This window comes from Haliotis asinina, chromosome 6 (assembly GCF_037392515.1).
Source record: "Haliotis asinina isolate JCU_RB_2024 chromosome 6, JCU_Hal_asi_v2, whole genome shotgun sequence".
Taxonomy (NCBI): Eukaryota; Metazoa; Mollusca; class Gastropoda; order Lepetellida; family Haliotidae; genus Haliotis; species Haliotis asinina.
Genome location: NC_090285.1, coordinates 52,350,326 through 52,368,984, shown reverse-complemented (window position 1 = coordinate 52,368,984; position 18,659 = coordinate 52,350,326). Strand labels below are relative to the sequence as shown.

The window sequence follows — 18,659 nt, the reverse complement described above, 5'->3', positions numbered from 1 at the left end:
CTTGTATACGATTGCAATTTTCACCTTATAACAACAATTTAATTGAACAACAATATTTTGTCATGGTGCTAGCCAAAACTTGACTGAGATTACCCACCAAAAAGAAAGTATTTGCCCAAAACAAACTGTCAAGGAAAACAGCTATATGGCCGATGATGCAAGAAGCTTGCAATGCAGAACTTTGCATTCAGGAAATGGCTGCGTTGTCCTTTTGTTTCTTTGGAAATGAATGCTTGAGAAATCTTCTTAGATCCTTCTTGTCTAAGTGCTTCTTACATTGCACTTTCTTTTTCAAAAACACATTGTAGCACTTAGTGTGTGGTTTAATGTGTTCACGTGAAATTATATGAAATCTTGTATTGGTCTAAAATACCACAGACAGACTGGCCAAAACAATACGTTTCGGTTGATTTAGTCACACCAGTTGATGTCCTGAAAAGGAATTCGATTAAACATGCCGAAATAAAATTGAAGCGGTATCACAGAATCTTGATGCGATGTTATTGTCATAAATTTAATCATATTGTTTCATTTTGTTTCCATACCAACTATCTGGAGAAAAAATAGTTTTTACAGCGGGTGTCCTCTGACTGTGAATCTATGACAATTCCATAACTGACACAGTCATAAATCACACAGTCTTTAAAATGTGCGTATTATTCAGGTTAAAAAATATATACATTGTTTTAAACAACACAATGTTTATCTTAATATACTTTCTAATTGAGCGAAGGCGACATTTTAGTCGTGTTTGCAGATAGACAAATCGTTATACCCTTTGACTTTTCTTGTGATTCTTTTTGTAACACTTCATGACTAAGGATCGATGTGAGATCACCTATGTGCAACAGTAATGATTAGACACGTTACTTGCAATACATTGTCTTTAAAAGTGCAAATTTAAAGTAATCTCTGGCATTGCACACAAGCCATGTTACGAACGCATGCACACACACACACACACACACACACACACACACATATATATATATATATATATATATATATATATATATATATATATATATATATATATATATATATATATATATGCTATATCTGTGATTGCATTAGCTCAGTAAACGTATATTACATCGGAACGCTTTCTTAAAGGTATATTGCACTGATGTATCTTTACATCTGGGCTCTATATGTGAAACAATTTGTGAGTATTGTTTTCAGTGTGAATACTCCAGTGACATTCAAGTACTTTCGTCTTAATCCAGCTATGTGTCGCTGGCATAGTCATGTAAATATTCCTTAGAAAGATATGGAAATGCATGTATCCACATCCAAACATAGCATTACAATTTATGCATATACCACACTGTTTAAATATTTTAATTGTATTTTGGCCAAACGGCCTTATACAAGCAACTCTGCTCTTTCATGTCTGTACGTACGACAAAAATATACCCTCTGTGCAAATGAATCGGAGGGCTATTGCCAGCGTGATCTTGTTTGTTTATTTGTTTGTGTGTTGTTTTACACTGTATTCAACTATATGCACGGCAGGAGTCAGTAAATAGTCGAGTCTGTACAAGAGAACACAGTGATCAACCGATGTACGCAACTGGCAAATGATGGCATGTGTCAACCAAGTTAACGAATGGGTTGCTGACGATCAACTCTTACCTGGAACTTGACGGTTTTGACATGATGGGTAAATAAACATTTCAGTGTTGCAACCATGACGAATTAATTACCTGCAATATTGGTTGATGCTCACTAGCTTTACAAGGTGAGCTTTCAGCATGACCTGTGGCCTAATGATTGTTTAATTTAAACCGATATTTCAACATAAGTAAATATATGGAATGAATGCCTATAAATATATGACAAATCTTTATGAAATATATTCGCACATATAAATAAAAACGTGCAGTAAATAACAAAAATTTGTGCACAGTCATGATCACAGTGCGTCACCTATAATTGAATGTCAGAATACATTGAGCAAACACAGCACTGCTCAGCGACTGTCGAAGGGCTATAGTCGTGTTACTCTTGCGTAGTGATTCTCAATTCAGACTGACGGGGTAGCTCAAGTTTACTCGTGTGGTATGTCGGTTATATTTATCCACAGTAGGCCGTTGACTTCGCCATTTTTGTCTCACACCAAGCTGCGGCGATGATGTATGTACTCGCCGTGCTGGCGCTGCTGTTGACGGTCACGCCATGTAAGTATTTCGGTTATTCTACAAGTATGATTAACCGTATCGTAATGACGAGTCTTGTGATGAGTTTGGTTGCACATATTTTACATTCATATCAAGACCTAGCTGACATATTTTTTTTTCTCTGGCTAAAGTTTAAAGATTGGTATGCTTTTAATCCACTGTGGTCATTCTCTGTAAGGATCTGAGAACCCTCGGCTATATAATCCTTTCAAAAAGAAATATAGAGATAAAAAAAAGTCCAAAGAGCCCTTCAATTGCAGCTGTATGGAAGAAGCTCATAGACAACTGTGCGCCCGTGACAAGAGAGTTTCAATAGCATTTCACCATGTATATCAAAATGTTCTTCAAAAGGCACTGTAAGCCATCGCATTTATCATTCATGTTTAGATAGGAGGTATTATATTAACATTGTGTTTTCTATTTTAATGTCACAGCAAGTTTTATTGGGTAACCTCTGTGAAAATATGCGAATGATCGAGCTAACTTAAGATGAAACAATATCCTTTGATTTCCCGTTTTCTCCTCTTGAGAGGGTACGTAAGTCCCAACACATTTGAAATAAATTTAAACTTGCCACTTTTTAATCGTAAATTATATATATTTAATTAATCCTACGACAAACATGAGTTGCTGAAGACCGGATCTCTCGGATCAGAAAAATGGTGATTTGGTTCGAGTGATTTATCCCAATATGTTAGCAATATAATGGAGCTAAGAACCACAAATACGTTTCAGGAATGCATTGTCATATACGTGTCACACAGACTGAGTCAGTGCCAACAGCGTTTGTAAGTCCACGGCTCCCCCACGACGATCCCACAGATCCCACAAGGGTTCAGATGAGGATGGCTTTTTTGGATGGGTGGCTCCAGTGATAAACCTTATAAATATCCTGAAATAGTGTTAACATCAACTTTGACGAGTCAGAATGTATTTGTTAGATGACTCGGCTAACGTCCCTTTATAGATTAGGTTACGATTAACTGAAAATAACAAAACAATACGAACCTTACATACATGTAATACAGGTTAGATAACATTTTCCAGAGGTGTGGATGGAATGAACACCACATGACCCTTACTCAGTAATATTTCATACATACTGATTTTCTGTCAATATAGAGATTAATATCACATACGATTATGGCTGGAGGCAACCTATGAATGTGTACATTCAATTTCTATATCATCTTGCATAATGATCTGTTGTCATCTTAACTGACAATGGTCGAAATACGGCCGATGTGACTTTTATATCTTAACTCACCCACTCACTCACTTGATGAAATAATACTGTTTGATCCTCTTTGTTTCTTTACAACAGTAACATAAAAATATCAGGCAGGGTGTTACTGACTGGGAAGCGTCCACAGTTCAGATCCTTGCTTATTCAGGGTGAAATCGCTCTCTGCCTTGTCCAAGGCGAAGAAGTCATGGTCTGTTATATTGCTGATGTCCCTGTAACGGGGACAGTGACCCCTTACTCGGGTGACTACCTCAACCCTCCTTGAGGCTTTGGAAGGACGTCTCATGGTAGTCCAACTTCCTGTAGATTGGCAAGTCCCGCTCCTGAATCTTCTTATGTCCAGAATCGGAGATCTTCTGACTGGTAACCGGAGAATGGTTATCCATGTACCTAGTTCTTGTACAGGTGATCCGGGAAGATCCGATGGTAGGATAGGTCTCAAGCAGCCCATGCTTGTCACAAAACGCGACTGTGCATGTCGTTAGAGGCGACTAACGGGACCGGGTGGTCCGGCTCGCTGACTTGGTTGACACCAAGTCATCAGTTCCCATTTGCGCAGATCGATGTTCATGCTGTTGATCACTGGATTGTCTTGTCGATTGTTTACAGACGGCCTCCATATAGCTGGGATATTGCTGAGTGTGGCGTGAACCTAAACTCATTCACTCACTCCTCTTCAGGCAGGGGCAAATGGCCGTTACCCCTCCACGCAGGGAACAAAACAATCTGCACTTGTTGACTTCACACACACCGCCCACAAAACCGATTGTTCTTTACCACAAACGTTTGCAGATACCTCTGTTCCAATCTGCTTAAGAACAATGGTGATACTCGAACGTACGACAACCAACCAAGAATGGCATTCCTGCACCAACCCCTGATAAAAATTAAGACTACAGTTCAGAATATTTTATGCTAAAGTGGTTTATTAAATTTGCTGTATCTGGCACTGGGGAGTTAGTGAGTAATTGAGTTGGTATGTTTTATATCTGATTTTGTGAACTTGGATAACTGGGTTCAGTTTAGTGCATATTAATAGAGTTCAACAGAACTTAATACTCTGGAATCCGTATATATTTGTTGTGCGAAGTTGTGTGTCGAGATATGTGTCGATGTCGTGAGAATTAAAGTGTCAATTCATCCCGGGATTATTGTCACACAGGTGTATGTATATAATCGGCGTCATTAATAAAGGGTCTTATACTCACTTAACATCATACGGATGTTACTATTGTAATGTGTATCGAAATCAGGTGCTACGTACACCGATATGTTGTGGAAGGTGTATGTGTTAAAGCTCGTTTCAGAATTGGATTGTACATACGACGATGGTTTCAGAGCAACCGTACATCGTTTCATAATAACTAAGTGAGTGAGTGAGTGAGTGGGTTTAGGTTTAAACCCCGGTCTGAAACATTCCCGCTGTATGCTGACGGTCTGTATATAATCGGATCTTGACCAAACAGTCCAGTGATCAATAGCATGAACATCGATCTAAGCAATTTGGATACGATGACATGCGTCAAGCAAGTCAGCGAGTCTGACCATCCGATCATGTTAGTCGCCTCTAGCAACAAGCATGGGTTACTGAATTGTGTGGGGAATGGTTTCCAAAGAACAAGGTATGATAAGGCTGGTTTTGGGACCACTGACAGAATTGGCTAAAAACGTGTTATTTATTTAGAGACAAGTTAGCTTTTCATAAAAACGTTATTTTTATATGACCTGAGGGGTAATGTCACTGATGAGGGGCCCAAAATGGGTTTTATCAGTTCCCATGAACAATAATAAGTCTGAAATATCAGTGTGCCATAATGACTTCTCTACAACTTCAGTTCTACAACAGGTATTCATGCTGAAAAACATGTCAATATCAAGCACAATGTTTTAATTTGAAGTGGCCCAATTAGGGTTCCAAAAGTTGTTAATTCAATTACTCGCCATTTGTTTCCCCAAATTCATTATTCACAAAATTCTTTGCAAATGTAATCCTGGGGTCAGGTTTACAACATGTATGCATGATAACCAATAACGTGGTACAAATAGTAAAGGCCTCTATCATGCCTTGTCCTGAAAGTTGCTAGTACACAAATTGATTCACTACTAACTTAGAAACTAAGCAAAGGATTTACTAAAAACAGAGATGAGAAAAAATATATTGAAGGCATGACACAGGTTTCATCTTTTTGCTGTTGATGTGATGAACATGTTTATCAGGCCATAATCTAGCATCAGTACTGCGTAATAACTTAACAACACGGAGAGAGTGATATACATGTATTCACAAAATGACCCCATGAAATTCACTAGGGTTGGGTCTGTCTTTGTGGAGATTTACTGGCCTGGCTGGATTTTTAACAGCCACGGGCTGGCGGGCCAGTGGTTATTTAGCAAGCTGTTTCTGAAAATCAAACTTAAACCCGAAACTTGACCTGTTACATAATACGATCCTATGTGACAATTGTTGAAGCAACAGAAACGTCTTCCTAATGAAATACATGAGTCATCGTGACTCATCTATTTGTATATACGTTCATATACATCAAAAATAATCTTTCCCGCGCGATGGGTTTGTGGTAGACTAAAACCTCACTGCAAGTATTAGGGCAATGATATTTACTCATGTAATCTGATCACAGTGCATGCTGATGGGAGCTCTGTTTTGACTCGGTAACGTGAGCGAGACATGTTTATCCAAGCAGTAAATAGACACTGAAACTACTGTGTAAACGTACATGTCATAAGTAAATATATATGCTTCACGAAATATGTCATACCTGTTGACATGCACAGGTGAGCTGTTTCGCACGTGTGTCACCGAATACGCACGTGTGTAAAACCTTTACAATACATTCACACATTCAACGAAAACGTTTAAAGAGAGTGTGCAAATATTTTCATGCTTTTTTTTTCAATCAGTACCCATTGAAATCTTGTTTTGAGAGAGAGTTTGCCAAGACATATTGTCAAAGAAGAGTTTGAGATTTGAGAGTGTGAACGTTCCAACACGTCGCCACCAAAATCAGTTTCAGAGTTGTCACGTTATTGTGGACAAATAGGATCGGCCTCTACTCTCACCAACCTTTCCATCAAACCACCAAACTTCCTGTTGTCAAACTCATGTTGTTCAGAAACGAGTCGCAATCAATGAAATTTTCACGTAACCACACCGATAGACGCATGGCGCTCAAGTGAGAATTAGACAACGTGTTTGACGTGTGGAAACGAGAGTTCAACTGGTGTTGTCAAACTTTACTTTGCCTTGTGTTGGCCGCTTTACACATTTCATGCCTCCCAGAAAGCTGAGAGCCATCACACTGTAGGCAGTTTGTGTCAGTTCATGTTGGAGAGTATAAACAGAATACTAAAGTTGCTTCTGCGAAATACCATTTTTATGAACTGGTGAAAGATTTGATTCAAATAGTTGACTTGTTTAATAAACTGGCATTACACGGAAGGTCGTGCAGTATCCTCTATTTACTACCTGATTTGCATATATGAAATGTCATTTCTCATATTTTCCTTTGCATTCAAACGCCTGCAGATGTTAACTGCCAGAATGCCTGCAGCAACAGCTTTGACGGAGCGTGTCTCATTGAAATGAGATCGCTCTACGCCAGTTCCTCAGCCTTCTGGTTTGGGACGAGGTACCAGACTGACTGCCCACCAGGCAAAGTGAGCCCCTTGTGTAGAAACACCACACCATCCCGGAAATCCCTCCTCTCTCGAATTATGGGTGAGAATGCCACCGACACCAGCGGTCTAGGATTCGTCCCCAACGTCACGTACCATATTACTCTTCCAGGTGAGGACAACCTTCACTATGACGATGTTTTCTCCTTTCATTTCACAAATGAAATAGATTCGATTTTGAGAAAATGGTGTGTTTTACCTGAAGTGATAAGTTTCTGGATAGTGGTTCAGTTAACGGTATTCAAGATGGACTCCGATTCTGATTTTGCTTGACCTTTGTTAAAGGGAAATAACTACTGTATGACTGTTGTAAAGAGATAAACAATCAAGTATATGAGGTGGGGTAGGACAGTGTGTGTTTTAGTAGTGATATGGCCATGGGGGATACAGGGATCTCAATTCTAAACTTTGGTTAGATAGTGTGAGTTTAACGTGTTGCCTTTCACATTTTACATGTTTGTGATTTGTCATAATTTCAGCTGATGGATCTGTCCGTGAGTACACACTCCTTCACAACCCTCTCCCCTCACAACTCTCTATATAAGTATGACAAATTTGATACATGATATCAAGGAGTATTAAATTGTAATGTGAATCATTTCGCAATAACTATGAATGTGTTTTAATAAATTTTACGTGAAAGAAATTTTCAAAATAATGTACCAAATGTCTGTTATAAGTAAATATATTCGATGCGTGAAGCCACTAAATCTTTTTATGCTATCCTAAATTTCATCATCTGCTAGATTATGGTAATATGAGATAAACCTTTCATAAATGTCACAAGGCTTGGTGAGATTGGATGATGTTACACTTTGACCTTTATCCACCAAAACTTACGTTTTGTGCATGCTAGTGTTAGACATTCATAAGAACGAACGTGTCTTTGTTAATTATACCAGGCACGTTCAACGGCTGCGGGAGGATAGCGGAAGTGCCACTGGACAGATCACAAAAGTTTGGTGTGGATCCTCTCGGCAATTCCATTTATACCCCGTATGACCTGAGCGAGGAACCGGAAGTAACGTGGCCAGCGGAGGAGAGCGCCCTCTACACCGTCATGATGTTTGACCCCGCCCCCTTCTACATGCATGCGTTATACGTCAACGTCCCTGGTGGCAGACTAAAGGATGGAGACGTGGGTGTCTTTCCTTTCTACATCAGTGCCTCATCCATTCGTGGTCCACTCATGTTATTCCGGTAAAGTCGAGTGTGGAGGTTACGGAAAAGGGCGAGTGGTGACGAATAAATACACTGCAAGCGACAGAATACGACGATTTCACCTGAAAACCGAACAGGGCGATATTGAAATTGATATGGAAATTGCAAATGTTATAAACAATTAAAGGCAATGAAAACGTAAGGTCGAAAACACAACTATGATTCCCGCATCAATACACTGCCAACAAATGGCCTTTTGGCCAAACTAAGGTGAATGCTAAAAATCTATTGTGCATGTCAATATGTTTGGTTATGACAGCCTGCTTGGATATTTCACTTGAAACTCTCCTTGCTTTGGTGTGATGCCAAATTGATGCTCATCTACGCATTAAAGAAGAACTAATAAAAATGTTTAAAGATCGAGCACATGCTGGTTCCAATAGCTGTGCTTTCGACCACGCGTTTGTGTTGTATAAAGCCTAGCTGCATGTACACAAGAACCGTGGGTCTAGAAAGCCCGTGGACTACATTCAATAGTATAGTCTTTATACTGCTTGTCCTTCGTTTCAGACTATACGTCTTTGCAGTGGTCCTAGAAACCCCGTGGAATGCACCGATAGTACAAACTTCATGCTGCATATCCTTCGTTCTAGGCTATGCTTCCTTACTTTGATCTTAGAAACCCCGTGGACTACCTTCAATAATATAACCTTTATACTGCATGTCGTTCGTTCTAGATTATACTACCATACTTTGGTTCTTGAAACCCCATGGACTACCTTCAATAATATAACCTTTATACTTCATGTCCTTCGTGCCTGACTATACTTGTTTACACTGGGCCCAGTAACTCCATGGACTACCTTTAATGGTATAACATTTATACTGTATGTCCTTCGTTTCAGACTATACTTCCTTATTTTGGGCCTCGAAACCCCGTGGACCGCAACAACCCGTACGTTTGGCTTGTGTTTAGGCAAACAAGATCATTAGACCCGTCATTGGTGCCCAACAACCGAATCCCAGTCTATGTGGAAGACCTCGTAAGGCAGCTGGGACTCTTAAGTAGGAACTAATATTTATGTATATATACGAAGCATTTTAAGTACCCAAGCGGTAAATATATACTGAAGAAATAAAAGGATCACGTGAAAGTTCCTTTACCTTTTTCCACGGTTTCTTCCCAAATGTATCGCACTGCCTGTGAAGAAACCCGAAGAAATACAGGAAGGCTTGTCCTACCATGTGATCTCTTATTTTTTTCCCTCAGTACAACATATTTGTTATTTTGCTTGTTTTCCGAACAAAATCAGCAGCAGTCGAAATGTGAATTTTGCACATGTTACCTGAAAACATCTTCAATATTTCAGACATTTTCTAATATTTTTAACATTATTCAAGCCCGTGTTCATGTCTGATATTCAGAGTGAGTGGCTGAGTTTACTTTTACGCCGCACAATATTCCAGCTATATGGGGGCGGTCTGTAAATAATCGAGTCTGGACCAGACAATCCAGTGACACTAACACGAGCATCGATCTGCGCAGATGTGAACCGATGACATGTGTCAACCAGGTCAGCGAGCCTGACCACCCGATCCCGTTAGTCACCTCTTACGACAAGCATAGTCGCCTTATATGGCAAGCATGGGTTACTGAAGGCCTATTCTACCCCGGGACCTTCACGGGTCTGATATTCAGAGGGACGATGGAGTAGCCTAACGGGTAAAGCGTCAGCTCTTCACGCTGAAGAGTCGGTTTGGATTCACATGGGTACAATGTGTGAAGCCCATTTCTGTGTCCCACGCCATGATATTGCTGGAATATTGCTAACTACGGCATAAAACCATACCCACCCGCCCACTCACATGAGCATCCTGCATCAATATCTGAAGAAAAACTTCCAGAACAATCTCTAACTATAGTCTATAGTCTGCATTGAAATATTTTGATATTCTGGAAGCCCAGGTCAGTCTTTACACCAAAACTACCACTGCCTCACTTCGTTACTGAGTCTTAGCAGAATCTATGTTTTATCATTGCTGCATACTTTGTGTTCATTGTTACAGCCCAGTCATACGGCCTCAGCGTGGTCATGACGTCAACGGATGAGTGGGCCGCTGTCTTCATCCGATCAGTAAATTTTCTGAACAGATGTCCCGTGTACTATGGGCAGTGTAAGTAATTCTGGACTCACAAACATCCAGAAACTGTCCGCACTGTGGCCAGTCCCTAACAATGGGTTTGAGAAAAATAAACATGCACCTGTTATGAATATGTGCCAAGGATGAAAAAATGAAAAAGTGTTTTTGAAAACTCTGTAAAAAACTGCTTCCTGATTTAAATGTGGTAAATATGATTCCAAATAGTTAAAGGTTGCCTGACAAAATATTAAACAGTTTGACGTTTGTAGTTGTAGGTAAGCTTTGTCTGTCCGACAAACCTCTAGCTACACCTCACTAAATGTATAATTTACAGTGTCCTCATTTTAAATAAATAGCAGATTCAGTGTATGGCATGTCTGAAATCTGCAATCAGCTATCTGGTCTGTAAATCCAGTGATCGACATCATAAGCATCAATCGGATACAATGACATGTATCAACCAAATCTGACCACCCTATCCCGTAAGTCGCCTCTGACGAAAATCATGGGCTTTTGAGGATCAGTTCTTACCCGGACCTTCAAGAGATGAAGCGCTTCGACAGCCGTACTGCCATATTTCAGAGAACGATGATATTTAGATACATGGATCAATATTTACAAATTATGATTAATTTATTTAATGATTTCGTTGTCAGCTGGGAAATTCCAAAAGCTATAATCTTGTTCATACTTTCACACAATCTCTAAAACACATGTTGCTAAATATGTATTCCTTCATGCTTATGTGTCAATATATGAGTTGTTTGAACAAAATTCCATGAAGATAGATTTCATGACAAGTGCCCAGTCACTGTGAGAATAGTAACATTTTCATTCCGTTTGCCACTGGCAGTACCATTGAACATTTACTTAAAACTGCATGCTTCAAAGTTCTGAAAAGGTTTAAAGATAAACGTGCAATATCTAGATGTGAATGTATTCACAGACTGACCGGGAGAAATATTGTTCAAAACAAGTTTGATTTTAACTTTTCAAATCGAACCCACATTCCCAGCATCAAGTACAGAAAAGAATATATTATTTTATAACGCGTCAGATTCGAGTCACTAAGTGGTTCATTATTGGTATTAGTGGATCACTGTGCACTTAGATAGTGATCTCAGATTCCAAGCCAAGCTGTTTATGGGGCACTTGAAGGTTTCCTGGTCACCAATTAATTGTTGTATCCATATCTATTTGGAGGGAAGCATTTGCCCTTAGTACGCAATGATGTGTCCCACCGAAGAAACAAAATACACTGGACAATTCTCTAGACAGACAGCATCAGTCTTTGAAGAGTGACTAATGCAGATTAAATATTCCTGATATTACTGATTTTATGGCAAAAAGAATGTACTCACTTCTTTATATATTCACTCAAAAAATGATGAAACCAGAACCATCTACTTATCATCCAGGGTTGACCAGCTACATCCAGGAAAGAGGTGGAATTTCGTCACTTCCCGAGCCCCTTGACCTCAGTGTTTCCATCGAAGTCACCTTCACGGCCCCCGCCATAACGTACAAATCGTGCGGGATAGTGTATGACAGAAGGTTTGTACCCCCATATTCTTTATATAACACAATATATTGACAAAGGAGTTCTTTAATAACCCCGTTATACCTTACTCGTCAAAATAGCACATCACAAAGAATCTGACTTTAACGCACATAAGGTACGGATTACTTTTCCACGAAAGGTGGATATTCTCTTGTCTCTGCAACGTATATATCGCTGACGGGCGGTGAGGTAACTTAGTGGTTAAAGTATTCGCTTGTCACGCCGAGCACCCGGGTTCGATTTCCTTCAGGGATACAGAGTGTGAAACCCATTTCTTGCTGTAATATTGCCTAAAAGCATCGAAAACATCGCTAACGTACATATCAATTGGTTAAGTGGGTCATCACCAAGGTTTATACTTTCATTTCCGTTCAAGTCAAACAGTGCATTGTGAAATTTCCTATATGACTTACTCATCGTGTGGAAGTGTGTATCACAAAAGGCCATAACGTACACACATTTCCTTCTAGACAAATACCATGTGGAATAGTGTGTGGAAGAAGCTGGCTTTCATCTTGTCGCTCCGTATCATATATCATGTGGAATTGTGTCTGAAAGAAGCTGGCTTTCATTTTGTCACTTCTTTATAATTATGTACATCATGTGGAATAGTGTGTGAAAGAAGATAGCCTTCATTTTGTCACTCCTTAACGTTTATCAAGTGTGGAAGAAGCTGACTTTCATTGTGCCACTCATTAACATGCATCATGTGGAATAGAGCGTGAAAGAAGTTGGTTTTCATTATGTCACTCCTTAACATATGTCATGTTGAATAGTGCGTGAAAGAAGATGACCTTCATTTTCATTTTGTCACTCCATATCATATATCATTTGGAAAGGTGTGGAAGAAGGCGGCTTTCATTGTGTCACTCCGTATCATGTAGCATGTGGAATAGAGCGTGAAAGAAGGAAGTCTTCATTTGTCACGCCATGTTATATAACGAATGGAATAGGGTGTGAAAGAAGATGGCCTTCATTTTGACAGCGACTCATCGTTGGGAGGTCATGTGTACACGGCGGAAAACACATCAGTATCAGAAATGAATGCTTTCATGATATGCTGATAATGGTCTTAATGGATTAAAGGTCCTTGGCCTTGCGGTGATGATGAAGAATTTCTCTGTTCCAGCCCTGTAAACGTCACTCTTGATTATCGGAACATGGATCTGTTGCGTTCCGTGGAGGTTCGGATTTCCCCACAAATCAATTTGGTCACACAAGTATTTGAGGATACCTCCTTCAGAGGTGAGTCAGCTTGTGGGTTGTGAGATTTGGGTCTGAATTTTCACGACAGGTTTTCCACTCACAAACAAATTGACTGAAGAAATCGAACAAAATTCAGAATAAACAATCATACACAACAGTTAGTTTTGCCTTACAAATTCCACTAGTTATTAAACTGGTAATAAGTACACGGTAGTTTCTGAAATGCAGGAAACTCCAGGGTCAGGAACACTACCATGATATCCATATAAAATATATCATATTGAATGACCATTTCTTGTTTGTTCCTTCATTCGTAACCATCATATATGAGTGTTTGGCTTTTTTTATCAAAGTGAAAAGTTTAAACATGAAGTCCAGAAAAAATACGTACTTGATTTCATGTAGCAAGGTACATGAGAACAATGAAAGTTTGCGAGGCAGCCAGGGTTGAATTCTGGTTATAAAAAGTTATAGTCTCAATGTTTGTTTGTTGTTTATCAGCGCAATATTGATAAGTATGGCCTTTATGCACACTATCTGATTACCATGAATATATCAGAAGATGTCTTGACGTTGTGTTGACGTTGTCGTAAACGAAGCGCTCAGAATGACTATGATAAACACATTCAGGATATATTTTTTATGTATGGATATGTTTTGAGTGTAGAGTGTACTGTTTCTCTTTGATAAAGGATACGGTTTTGCTTGTAGACAAGCAGTACACCTTGATGATGCTCGACATGAGCCCTGAACTGGGAAAGACCAAACAGAACCCCATCATCCATTGGATGATCGTCAACATCCAAGGCGTTACCCGTGAAGAGGTGTACAGCTGGCAAATGCCCAGGGCATCAAGTTTGAACCAGCTCTACCTGTTTGCTTTGTTCGAGCAGAAAAATCCTATCAGCACCGCATCGGCGAGGACTTACGGCGAATCCAACTGTCCATCTTTGGGCAAATCCGGGTATGATGAAATACGAAATACATACAATGTACTGTCTTGTGATTTACTTTGAATGTTGTTGCTCACAGCGCAAAATTACGTTTCCTCACCTTCTCATCAGGAGAGGTGATGGGGTAGTCTAATGGCTGAAGCGTCTGCTGAAGCCCATTTCTGGTGTCCCCAGTCGTGATATTAATGGACTATTCCTACAAGCGGCATAAAACCATACTCACTCATTCTTCACTATGATTATCATAGCATCTATTGCCGTTAATAGTGTCATAACTTCTCTTGAGAGTACGAAAGTCATGGCGACCGAGGTGTTAAATAAGTTTAAAACCTTGATTTAGACTTAGGAACCAAAGGTCTTAATCATCCCTTAAATCTTATCCGGACTTTAGGTGCAACGCTTCTGTTCCTAAACGATAAACGTTGACCATAGCCTGTGCCTATCTATCAATTTGAGGAGCGGTGGGGAAACCAGCACTTAAATTAAATTGCATTGGTGACGTCATTCCATTGTTTGCTCGTTCAATTACTTTTCGGGAATGGAGCAGTGTGTACCACTTTCAAATTTTAGATATCATTTTGTCATTTTGACATTTATAAAACAGAAATATTCTCCACACTTTGAATGTAATTTAAGTAGGGTAATATCCTCGTAACGGCAGTCCTTTAAAATACTGTGCCATGGCTCCATTATTTGCAAGGAATGAAGAGTTACTCGGACATTACCGTCTACGTAGCTGCTCGTCCCGGGTTCGATTCCCAAATGTGCGAAGCCCCATTCATGGAGTCCCTGTTATGTAGCTTGAATATATTAACAAAATAAGTAGTATTACAGCCACCCCTTCATTATCTTCAGTGGTACAGTGGTCATAATGAGAGTACAAGTAACATTATTTTTTTTTATTTTGCAAAACCTCATTGTTTCCTTGAATCCTTTAGGATGATGTTACAGTTTGACTCCAGAACCATCTTCAACCTCAGTAAGATCAGAAATTCTTAAACCCCACGGTACCTCACACTTTTCACAAACATTTACGTACAGGTGCAGCTTTCGAGCTGCCGACTTCATCCGTGACAACAACCTCACCCTTGTGGGTCTGCGACATCTCAGAGTCATGCCCGACACCTACCAGCAGTACATGGCGTACGCCGTGACCAAGATCAGCACCATGGAAGAAGCCTGTTGGGGACGCGCTGAGACCGCAGAAAAGTGCCCCACGGCGTGAGATCATTATATCACGATACCAGTGAGTTTATGAAGACATGTGTAACTCTGTAGGTCTGTATTTCATAAACGACTTTTTTACCGTATACTCGTCTTATTTATCTTTGCCACCAAACTCCGAACTCATCGACTTCCCGGAAAATTGGCTCAGAATGACCTAGACAAGAAGTGCACAATCCTACAAAACTTTCTAATCCGTGATGATCCGGGATGTAACTGGTCTAACTGGCCTGTCGTAAAAGGCGACTAACGGGATCAAGTGGTCAAACTAATTGACTTACTTGACACGTGTCATCGCACCCCAAACCATACATGCTCATGATGTTGATCACTAGAATGTTCTGCTCCAGACTCGATTATTTCCATATTGCTGGAGCATTGCTGATGGGTGGTGTTAAACAACAAGCAAACAAGGCGTTCATAGCTCAAGGATAGTTGTCATTCAAACTGGCTGAAGTGCTGCAATTGTCGAAGTGATGTGATCACAACACCTTGCAAGAGACAGTTAAAACGTCTCGTCATGGAATCATACCTTAATGTGTAGTGTTTCAGGTCATAGACTTTCAGGAAATAGTCTGACAAAATCTGTAACTTCATGGTTTGACGATGACAAAAATTAAAACAAACAAAAATGGGAATTTCAAACTGAAACATATATTAAGGATATTCAAGTGGTGTGAGTAATCCTTCTTTGACAGTCACGTTTTGAATCTGTTTCTACTTTCGGTCACTAGTTATTTGCTCATGAGGTGGAATGGAGACATATACACACTGAATAGTTGAGGATGACCAAGATGAAATCATTTCCAAAGTCATCACACTCAGCATATGAGGTACCACCAAGATGACGAACAAGTTAGCCGGAAGATGTACCACAGTCTACAGTATCTATCCAGTACAGTCAATAACCATGGCTTTATAATGTATAATGTTGGTTCTTAACATTTCATTCACAGTTGCCAAGGGCTTCAGTGAAACATATACTGGCTTTATGTATACTAGTGAAGCGTGATGAGTATCACGATCTTGCATTTTCTTAGTCACGACATGAACTTGAGGATTATACATCGCATCTGTAACATCAATACAGTTGATAACACTGTATAACGCAGGTTTGTCCGACACTCTAGGTTATGTCCATTCGGAACTACGAGTGAGTGAGTGAGTTTAGTTTTACGCCACACTAAGCAATATTACAACTATATAGTCTGTAAATAATCGAGCCTGGACCAGACAATCCAGTGATCAACAACATGAGCATCGATCTGCGCAATTGGGAACTGATGACATGTGTCAACCAAGTCAGCGAGCCTGACCACCCGATCCCGTTAGTCGCCTCTTGCGACAAGCTGAGTCACCTTTTATGGCAAGCATGGGTTGCTGAAGGTCTATTCTACCCCGGGACCTTCACAGGTCTCGGAACTACGAGAACATGAGACCAGTGAGTAGTGGTGCGTGGCCCGATGCATATAAGTTCAGGTCACAAAACAGTTGAAGTTAAGCAACGTTGGTCGCGGATGTTCCTTGGATATGCAGTTTGAGTTTCTTGGACTTGAGTCCTGCCGTAAAACGATGCACTCGTGACAAGTGTGTTCCTGAATTGCCTCTGTTCACCTAGCCGTGAATGGGTACCTGGTGGGATATGTCACGACTGTTAACTTTCTAGCACCTCACTGGCAACTTCGTGTATACGAGGTAATAATACATCAGGGATTTGAGAATGCACGAGTGCGCAGATACAGATCCTGGCACAGTCGGGCTGGTAAGGCTCATCATCAGCAACCCAGAGAACGAATGGGACTTCTCCCGGGAAACGCTGCCTAGTCGAACACAGCAAGAACTTTGACGAGAATATGAAGGGGGTGGGGTGGGGGGGGTTTGTTGGGGGGTTGTTGGGCTGAAGACAGTGTAATAGTGTACTAGGAATGTAGGCGACACATTTCAAAGGCGAGGTCCGCATATTTACCATGTTGTTCCTGACTCTCGCCAATCACATTGCTGTCAATAGGGACAGAAAATTCAATGATATAAATATGGTCACTGGCTTTATCAAAGGGGGCAAGATCATGTTTGCTAGCTGGAATTCATCTGAGCCTAAATACGGGCCATATCCAAAGAAGTTTTAGATCATCATTTTCAATGACGCCCTCTACATGCGCAGGCATGGTGAACACGACAGTGAAAGCGATGAGCCATGTCAATATGTCGTTTATGATATGCTGTTTGTGCCAAGGAAGCTATCCACTGACAAAGTGTTAGACAGTTTTCGTAAATTCATTGCAAAGTTTACCACTGTTAGTTATAATTTCATCATTGTGTTATTTATAAAGAAATTGATTTCATTAATGAATTCTGATTATTATATACTGTATATATGTATATATACATGTATTTTAATGCGTGGTAGTTTAGATTAGTAATTTAGATTGTTAGTGGCTGTACCCTCAAGGGGGTTGAAGTATTGTAAAATTGTCTTCCTGAGAGGGTACGTAAGTCCTTATAATTCAAAGTCAATATAGTTCTATTATATATATCGTAGTATATCAGTTATTTTAATATTGGCATAAATTGAACACACTCGCAGCAGCTGAAGGGATGGTGTAAATCTAGCTAGGACCCATGCAGGTAGCAAAAGTACTGTAAGTCCCCATGGACTTCCACGCTAGTTTTAATTCTAATTTGTATATTCTAGATTCTATTCTAACTTTACTTTCTTTTGTCGACAGGTTCTTATGGTATACACATACTCCATTTCAATGTCAAATAATTATGTTCTCGTCACTATATGGCTATGTGACGTCAAATCTTAACTCACACACTCACTCACTCACTGTAAAGTCGACATTTTACATTGATATTTATATTTTCTTTTAGAAACACATTTTGGCGATTGTAAGTAGGAAGTGACTGATCTTGGGACGCGAAAGGGAGCCTTCTGTTTCACATTTAACACAAGTTATCTTCATCCATGCGAAGGTGCTATATAAACCATTGACCATAAGTATTTAAGTCACATCCGAGATAGGTTTTAAATTCCCCATGTCTCAGTCAGCTTAAGTCTAACCCTTGGAAAATATGGCAACAGTTAAACAGACAGAGAGACACTGGATGTGCATTTTTTAAAAGATATGTGATTCAATCACATGTCCATATTGTAATAAAGAATGTTCAGTGTCATATTCTTTCATGAGATGTCTTGAGATTCCCGTACTATCCACATCATAATGGTGTTGTTGATATGTTTCGACGATGGTGCCAAACACGGGAACTGATTTCGATCTTATTCGATAAAT

General features: G+C 39.8%; 1 protein-coding gene across 1 annotated transcript; it reads left to right on the top strand.

Annotated features, from left to right (window-relative positions):
* The first annotated feature begins 2,099 nt into the window (after positions 1 to 2,099).
* On the top strand, positions 2,100 to 15,367 carry LOC137287946 (uncharacterized). The gene is made up of 10 exons (XM_067820317.1): positions 2,100 to 2,180; positions 6,971 to 7,231; positions 7,599 to 7,613; positions 8,022 to 8,257; positions 9,186 to 9,345; positions 10,348 to 10,455; positions 11,841 to 11,976; positions 13,113 to 13,228; positions 13,901 to 14,153; positions 15,184 to 15,367. The coding sequence occupies exons 1-10, from the start codon at positions 2,132 to 2,134 to the stop codon at positions 15,365 to 15,367; spliced, it is 1,518 nt and encodes a 505-aa protein (XP_067676418.1). The 5' UTR covers positions 2,100 to 2,131.
* The last annotated feature ends 3,292 nt before the right edge of the window (positions 15,368 to 18,659 follow it).

What these genes read in the sequence shown, in the direction of transcription:
- LOC137287946 (XM_067820317.1), top strand. Translation starts at nt 2,132, where the DNA reads ATGATGTATGTACTCGCCGTGCTGGCGCTGCTGTTGACGGTCACGCCA. An exon ending in GCTGTTGACGGTCACGCCAT is followed by an intron (nt 2,181 to 6,970) that starts GTAAGTATTTCG and finishes AAACGCCTGCAG; the next exon opens with ATGTTAACTGCCAGAATGCC. An exon ending in GGGATAGTGTATGACAGAAG is followed by an intron (nt 11,977 to 13,112) that starts GTTTGTACCCCC and finishes TCTCTGTTCCAG; the next exon opens with CCCTGTAAACGTCACTCTTG.